The sequence below is a fragment of the Leucoraja erinacea genome, chromosome 2, assembly GCF_028641065.1.
Source record: "Leucoraja erinacea ecotype New England chromosome 2, Leri_hhj_1, whole genome shotgun sequence".
NCBI classification, from domain to species: Eukaryota; Metazoa; Chordata; class Chondrichthyes; order Rajiformes; family Rajidae; genus Leucoraja; species Leucoraja erinaceus.
The window spans coordinates 6,838,007-6,846,156 of NC_073378.1; the positions used below are offsets into that span (position 1 = coordinate 6,838,007).

An 8,150-nucleotide genomic window follows, 5' to 3' on the forward strand; every position below is an offset into this window, starting at 1 on the left:
ATCATGATCAGTCTGAAACCTTCAGAGTATCATATATTGCCCTGTGACATTTCAGACAGTATCTTAAGACAGAGAAATCACAGGACAGATTTACCGTGAGATTTACCGTGCCTGGCAGAAGGACATAGAAACATGAAAGAAACCCGTGGGGAAAATCAGTATAGGAGCATGATTTAATAAGGGCACTTAAAATCAGGAAGAGATGGATTGGATTATGAAAAGCCCATTGCATTGATTGAAGACAAGAAGATATAGATAGAGATTTAGGATGGCATACAGAATAAATGTTATTTAATAAAATAAACGGTACATGAAACTGAGGAATGTACCAAATGTCATAACTAAATCAGTGACTATATCAGTATTTAAGAATGGTTTAGATGGCAAAGAAAACATCATTTTACTGATTGCAACAAAACAAAACGCAGTTTTTTCCATTCCATCATGATATAACCATATAACATATAACAATTACAGCACGGAAACAGGCCATCTCGGCCCTACAAGTCCGTGCCGAACAACGGTTTTCCCTTAATCCCATCTGCCTGCACTACCATAAACCTCCATTCCCTTCTCATCCATATGCCTATCCAATTTATTTTTAAATGGCACCAACGAACCTGCCTCCACAACTTCCACTGGAAGCTCATTCCACACTGCTACCACTCTCTGAGTAAAGAAGTTCCCCCTCATGTTACCCCTAAACTTCTGTCCCTTAATTCTGAAGTCATGTCCTCTTGTTTGAATCTTCCCTATTCTCAAAGGGAAAAGTTTGTCCACATCAACTCCGTCTATCCCTCTCATCATTTTAAAGACCTCTATCAAGTCCCCCCTTAACCTCCTGCGCTCCAGAGAATAAAGACCTAACTTATTCAACCTATCTCTGTAACTTAGTTGTTGAAACCCAGGCAACATTCTAGTAATTCTCCTCTGTACTCTCTCTATTTTGTTAACATCCTTCCTATAATTGGGCGACCAAAATTGTACATCATACTCCAGATTTGGTCTCACCAATGCCTTGTACAATTTTAACATTACATCCCAGCTTCTATACTCAATGCTCTGATTTATAAAGGCTTGCATAACAAAAGCTTTCTTTACCACCCTATCTATATGAGATTCCACCTTCAAGGAACTATGCACGGTTATTCCCAGATCCCTCTGTTCAACTGCATTCTTCAATTCCCTACCATTTACCATGTACGTTCTTTTTTGATTTGTCCTGCCAAGGTGTAGCACCTCACATTTATCAGCATTAAACTCCATCTGCCATCTTTCAGCCCATTTTTCCCAAATGGCCTAAATCATTCCGTAGACTTTGGAAATCCTCTTCATTATCCACAACACCTCCTATCTTGGTATCATCTGCATATTTACTAATCCAATTTACCACGGCTTCATCCAGATCATTGATGTACATGACAAACAACAAAGGACCCAACACAGATCCCTGAGGAACCCCACTAGTCACCTGCCTCCAACCCGACAAACAGCCTTCCACCATTACCCTCTGGCGTCTCCCATTCAGCCATTGTTGAATCCATCTTGCTACTCCTGCATTTATACCCAACAGTTGAACCTTCTTAACCAACCTTCCATGAGGAACCTTGTCAAAGGCCTTACTAAAGTCCATATAGACAACATCCACTGCTTTACCCTCGTCAATTTCCCTAGTAACCTCTTCAAAAAATTCAAGAAGATTAGTCAAACATGACCTTCCAGGCACAAATCCATGTTGACTGTTCCTAATCAGACCCTGTTTATCCAGGTGCTTATATATATTATCTCTAAGTATCTTTTCCATTAATTTTCCCACCACTAAATTCAAACTAACAGGTCTATAATTGCTAGGTTTACTCTTAGGACCCTTTTTAAACAATGGAACAACATGCGCAGTACGCCAATCCTCGGGGACTATTCCCGTTTCTAATGACATTTGAAATATTTCTGTCATAACCCCGGCTATTTCTACACTAACTTCCCTCAATGTCCTAGGGAATATCCTGTCAGGACCTGGAGACTTATCCACTTTTATATTTTTCAAAAGTGTCAGTACTTCTTTTACTTTGAAACTCATAGTATCCATAGCTACTCTACTAGTTTCCCTTACCTCACATAATTCAATATCCTTCTCCTTGGTGAATACCGAAGGAAAGAAATTGTTCAATATCTCCCCCATCTCTTTTGGCTCTGCAGATAGCTGTCCACTCCATCTCTCCAATGAACCAATTTTATCCCTCGTTATCCTTTTGCTATTAATATAGCTGTAGAAACCCTTTGGATTTACTTTCACCTTACTTGCCAAAGCAACCTCATATCTTCTTTTAGCTTTTCTAATTAATTTCTTAAGATTCTTTTTACATTCCTTATACTCCTCAAGCACCTAATTTACTTCATGCTGCCTATAATTATTGTAGATCTCCCTCTTTTTCCGAACAAGATGTCCAATTTCCCTTGAAAACCAGGGCTCTTTCCAATTTTTACTGTTTCCTTTCAACCGAACAGGAATATAAAGATTCTGTACTCTTAAAATTTCCCCTTTAAATGTCTTCCATTTCTCTTCTACACCCTTCCCATAAAACAAAATGTCCCAGTTCACTCCTTTTAAATCATTTCGCATCTCATTAAAGTTAGCCTTTCTCCAATCAAAAATCTCAACCCTAGGTCCAGTTCTGACCCTCTCCATAATTATATTGAAACTAATGGTATTGTGATCACTGGACCCGAACTGTTCCCCAATGCATACCTCTGCCACCTGTCCCGTCTCATTTCCTAACAGGAGGTCCAGCACTGCCCCTCCTCTAGTAGGTACCTCTATGTATTGCTGCAAAAAACTATCCTGCACACATTTTACAAACTCCAAACCATCCAGACCATTTACAGAATGTGTTTTCCAGTCTATGTGTGGAAAGTTGAAATCTCCCACAATCACTACCTTGTGCTTACTACTAATATCTGCTATCTCCTTACATATTTGCTCTTCCAATTCTCGTTCCACGTTTGGCGGTCTATAATACACCCCTATAAGTGTTGCTACACCTTTCCCACTTCTCAATTCCACCCAAATAGCCTCCCTAGATGAGCCCTCCAATCTATCCTGCCAAAGCACTGCTGTAATATCTTCCCTGACTAGCAATGCAACACCTCCACCTCTTGCCCCTCCAATTCTATCACACCTGAAGCAACGAAATCCTGGAATGATGTGTTCACATTGGCTTTAAGCTGGCCAATCCTGGTCCAGATACCTGATATCAACTTTCATATATAATTCCTCAATCATGATTGTCAAACTTAATTAGTTCATGAACACTCTGATACGTTTTCTCAGAATAGTCACTCTAAAGGAGAACATTATCATTATTTATTGCCACAGAGGGTTGTGGAATTCAAGTCAATGGATATTTTTAAGGCTGATAGATAGATTCTTGATTTGTACGGGTGTAGAAGGGAGGAGAATGGGGTTAGGAGGGAGGGATCTATCAGCCATGGGTGGGGTAGACTTGATGGGCCAAATGGCCTAATTCTGTTCCTGTAACGTTTGAACTTCTCAAATGCTTTCAGACCCTTGGCTCCTATTGGAACTACCCAGTCACAGAAGCAACAATTGCATTGTAATTATTCCACTGAAGCCCATTTGCCCTGTCCCTTTAATTATTTCCCCTTTCACCTAGCCTGAATTGGGGATCAAAATCGCAAATAAGGACAGACAATGCAGGAAATACTCAGCAGGTCAGCCTGCATCTGTGGCAAGAGAATCAGAGTTAACATTCAACACAAAACATTAACTCATTTTCTCTTCGCCCAGGTGTAGCCTGACCTGCTGACTGCTTACATTTTCTGTTGTGATTGTATATATACACACAATGATCAAAATGGTAGCTTCATAGTAACACTTAATGTAATTGTTTGATGTATTTTCCTCTGCAACTCTGGGGGTATTTGAGCTTGCATCTCTGGATCAATAGTCTAGAGTTCTGGCCACAAATACAATAATGCAACCGCTACATTAGCCAAATAGAATATCTACTTGTTTACAGTGGTTGGTGAAGGTAGTGCAAAAGATTTTGCTTGACAAGGCTAGAGCAGTGGATGTTGTCTACATGACTTTAGTGGAATATTAATGGAAAAGTATAGAATTAATGGCGGGACCCTTAACCACATTGATGTATAGAGGGATCGCACAGTCTAAATTCTTAAATTCTTAAGGGGTTGGACAGTCTAGATGCAGGAAGATTGTTCCCGATGTTGGGGAAGTCTAGAACAAGGGGTCACAGTTTAAGGATAAGGGGGAAATCCTTTAGGGCCGAGATGAGAAAAACATTTTTCACACACAAAGTGATGAATCTGTGGAATTCTCTGCCACAGAAGGTAGTTGAGGCCAGTTCATTGGCTATATTTAAGAGGGAGTTAGATGTGGCCCTTGTGGCTAAAGGGATCAGGGGGTATGGAGAGAAGGCAGGTACGGGATACCGAGTTGGATGATCAGCCATGATCATATTGAATGGCGGTGCAGGCTCGAAGGGCCAAATGTCCTACTCCTGCACCTATTTTCTATGTTTCTAAGACCATAGCTGCCTGAGAGGGCCAACCGCAGGTGGATAGAGCGGTATGTTTGCCGTCATTGGTCAGGGCATCGAGTATGTCAGGAAGTCAAATTGCAGCTTGATAAATCTTTGATTGCCTCATTACAGGAAGGATTTGGAGAGGATACAAATGTAGTTCAACAGGATGCTGCCTGGATTAGAGGAGATTAGCTTCAAGGAGAGGTTGGACAAACTTAGATTATTTTCTCTAGCACGTCGGAAGTCGAGGGGCGACCTGATAAATAACATTATGAGGGGCACAGATAGAAGGGACAGTTAAGAATATTTTATCCCCAGGACCAAATGTCAAATACTAGAGGGTATAACTTTCACGTCAGAGGGGGAAGTTTAAATGAAATGTGCCGGATAAGTTTCATTTAACACCGAGTGATGGGTGTCGACCTCCTGGGCTGGTGCTGGGGGCAGCCGATACTATAATGGCATTCAAGAGCCTTTCAGATAGGGACATAAACATGGATGAATCGCGTGCCGTCGAAGGGGTTAATTTAATTTGGCCATCAGACACAGCAGAAACGTATGGGCCGAAGGGCCTGTTCCTGCACTGTGCAGTTCTATGTCCTATTCTGATACAGTGTCAAAGCTTCACATACAATGCTGCTTTGGTATGGAAATCGAATGGAAAGTTTAATCCGTGCTTGCAACAGATTTCACACAGACACAGGACATGGGTATCACTGGCTATGCAAGCATCGATTATCTCTGCCTATTCGCTGCTGAACTGAAGGAGTAATTAAGAATTGGTTCGGCTGACAAAAGGGCAGACCAGCGAGGAATGGCAGATATTCTTCCCCGGAGAACAGCGCTGAGCAAATCAATGAATCTGCTGGCCTCGCCGTTACATGTACTAAGCCGAGCTTTCATGTAATTTCATTATTTAACGTTAACTCCCCAGCCACTATGCTGGCATTTGAACTGGACGGATGGTCCAGAGCTCTGGCTGCGAGTCCACTAATGTAACCACTGCTCTACCTAAATGGAACCTCTTCTTGTTTCAAGCGAATCCCTACAAATTAGGTGATTTTTAGGAGTCGGGACAGACTTAATTTCGGTGAATGTCGAAATCATTCAAATTTGGTTCTTAATAGACAGAGCTAATAATTCCCATTGGGACAATTGTTTCTATAGACTGGATCGATGTTCCAAAGAGTGTCTGCATTTGAAAACATGCCTGGAAGGCAGAACGTGAAAATATATACATAGCGAGATCGGTTTGATCTAGATGGTTGCTGGCCCCCAGATTCACCTCGGGGCTGCTCTCCTCTGTTCCCGCACACATGTCCAGCCCAGAACAACAAATAATAATAATAATAATAATAAACAGATAGGAAGGAAAAAGCCACTCGCAATCATTGGAGATGGATAAGTGAGCGGGGGGAGATAAAGCTGGAAGCCGAGGGGAACGGATGCTCCGCAGAGGGAGAGAGACAGGGACAGGCAGGTTGGAAGACGCGGAGATGGCGAAGTGTATCCCAGTTAAAACGTGACTAGCAGAGACGAGGTTTGCTAATTAAAAAAAAACATTTGCAATACATTAAAAAACGCAGATGGCAAAAGTGGAATTTGCAACAACAAACAATGCATGTCCGGGCCCCGGTGTGTGTGTGTGTGCGCGCTGTATTGCTGTGGGGTGGGTGTATTAGAGTCATGTGTACACATGTGGATGAATGGGTGTATTTGCTGGGGCTATTACCGTGGAGAGGGGTCTGCATCCGCGCTGCTTCGCTTGCTCCGGGACCAAGCTCGAACCTCTCTGCCCCTCATACTCTTCCAAACCCTGGCGGTTTAGATAGGCGTTCACCACGAAGCTGTCTCCTGTACACACACACACATAAGCAGAGTTAAACCCGGTGAAACTGGTGCAAGAAATACATTTGCAAGAAGGTTTTTTTAATTTTAAAAAAAAAAAAACATTTTAAAAAGGCGATGGTGAAATCAATTTGATGTATCAAACTAACAGTTTTATTCCCATCTAGATGAAATGGTCAATAAAATCGTTAAAAGGGAAATATCTCACCTTCGGGATTCTCCCTCCGCTTGCAGGCTGCCAGTTTCAAACGAGCCATGTAAAAAAATAAAATAAAAGTTAGTGAAGGTTGCCCGTTTCATTTACAAATGAGCCGATCTCTAAATTAGAAACCCACCCTCCTTGCGAACAGACAGACAGACCCCACGTGTATGTATGTATGTATGTATGTATGTATGTATGTATGCGGGCGGCCGTGGGATGAGTTTTAATTCCCCTACCATGTTTTGATTGAAGCTTGCCCATTTTCAGCAGCTGCTTTAATAGTTTCTCCTTCGCTTCCTCGCCGAGAAAAGCATTTGGAGTTTTTGGTTGTAATTCTTCCTTTGACGAAGCGGGGAGGGTGAGCGAGAGCGAGAGAGAGAGAAGGGAAAAAAAAAAGGAAAACAAATAATAATCCCACAAGTACAAAGAAAACTCTCGCCAATGAAAGGAGTATCTTCTTGAAAGAGTTTGCAGTAGAGCTGTCACAGGGCGACTGGAACGGCGGAGCGAGGCATGCTCGAGTGCACTGCTCTCCCCTCTCTCACTGATACCACATTAAAAACGCTGCAGCTTACTCTCGGCGGCACTTTAAAGTGCGAGGCTCTCTCCCCCTTTGAATCCAATGCTCCAACCACTTCAGTTCTTGCAGACACGACCAGTCGAGTGCTGAGCTCTCACCAAACCTTTCAATGTACATATTCTCCGCACGTTCGACATACCTGGCAATGGACCACACTTGGCGTTTTATTTTTCTTAAGGAAGTTTTATTCCACTACACTTCAAAAAAAAAAATTGCAGCTGATGTGCTGCAATGTTGAGGACTACATTCTGAACTCTGTGTAGGAAGGAAGGAACTACAGATTCAACATTCAAGATTCAAGAGAGTTTATTGTCATGTATCCCAGATAGGACAATGAATTTCTTGCTTTGCTTCAGCACAACAGAATATAGTAGGCATCAATACAGAACAGATCAGTGTGTCCATATACCATTGTATAAATATATACACACATGGATAAATAAACAGATAAAGTGCAAATAAACAGATAATGGGCTATTAATGTTCAGAGTTTTGGTTGAAACATAGAAACATAGAAAATAGGTGCAGGAGTAGGCCATTCGGCCCTTCGAGCCTGCACAGTCATTCAATATAATCATGGCTGATCATCCAACTCAGTATCCTGTACCTGCCTTCTCTCCATACCCCCTGATCCCTTTAGCCACAAGGGCCACATCTAACTCCCTCTTAAATATAGCCAATGAACTGGCCCCAACTACCTTCTGTGGCAGAGAATTCCAGAGATTCACCACTCTCTGTATGAAAAATGTTTTTCTCATCTCGGTCTTAAAATATTTCCCCCTTATCCTTAAACTGTGACCCCTTGTCCTGGACTTCCCCAACATCGGGAACAATCTTCCTGCATCTAGCCTGTCCAACCCCTTAAGAATTTTGTAAGTTTCTATCAGATCCCCCCTCAATCTTCTAAATTCTAGCGAGTACAAGCTGAGTCTAACCAGTCTTTCTTCATATGAAAGTC

General features: G+C 42.0%; 1 protein-coding gene across 1 annotated transcript in view; it reads right to left on the reverse strand.

The window, feature by feature from the left end:
* The window catches only part of nkd2b (NKD inhibitor of WNT signaling pathway 2b), a 170,833-nt gene extending 163,597 nt beyond the window's left edge, over nt 1-7,236 (reverse strand). Inside the window, exons 1-3 of the mRNA XM_055651305.1 lie at nt 6,849-7,236; nt 6,619-6,645; nt 6,295-6,416 (exon numbers count right to left, since the gene is read on the reverse strand). Of these exons, the coding sequence (XP_055507280.1) occupies nt 6,295-6,416; nt 6,619-6,645; nt 6,849-6,873 (174 nt within the window). The 5' untranslated portion in view covers nt 6,874-7,236. The remainder of the gene's footprint in view (nt 1-6,294; nt 6,417-6,618; nt 6,646-6,848) is intronic.
* Between the last annotated feature and the right edge of the window lie 914 nt (nt 7,237-8,150).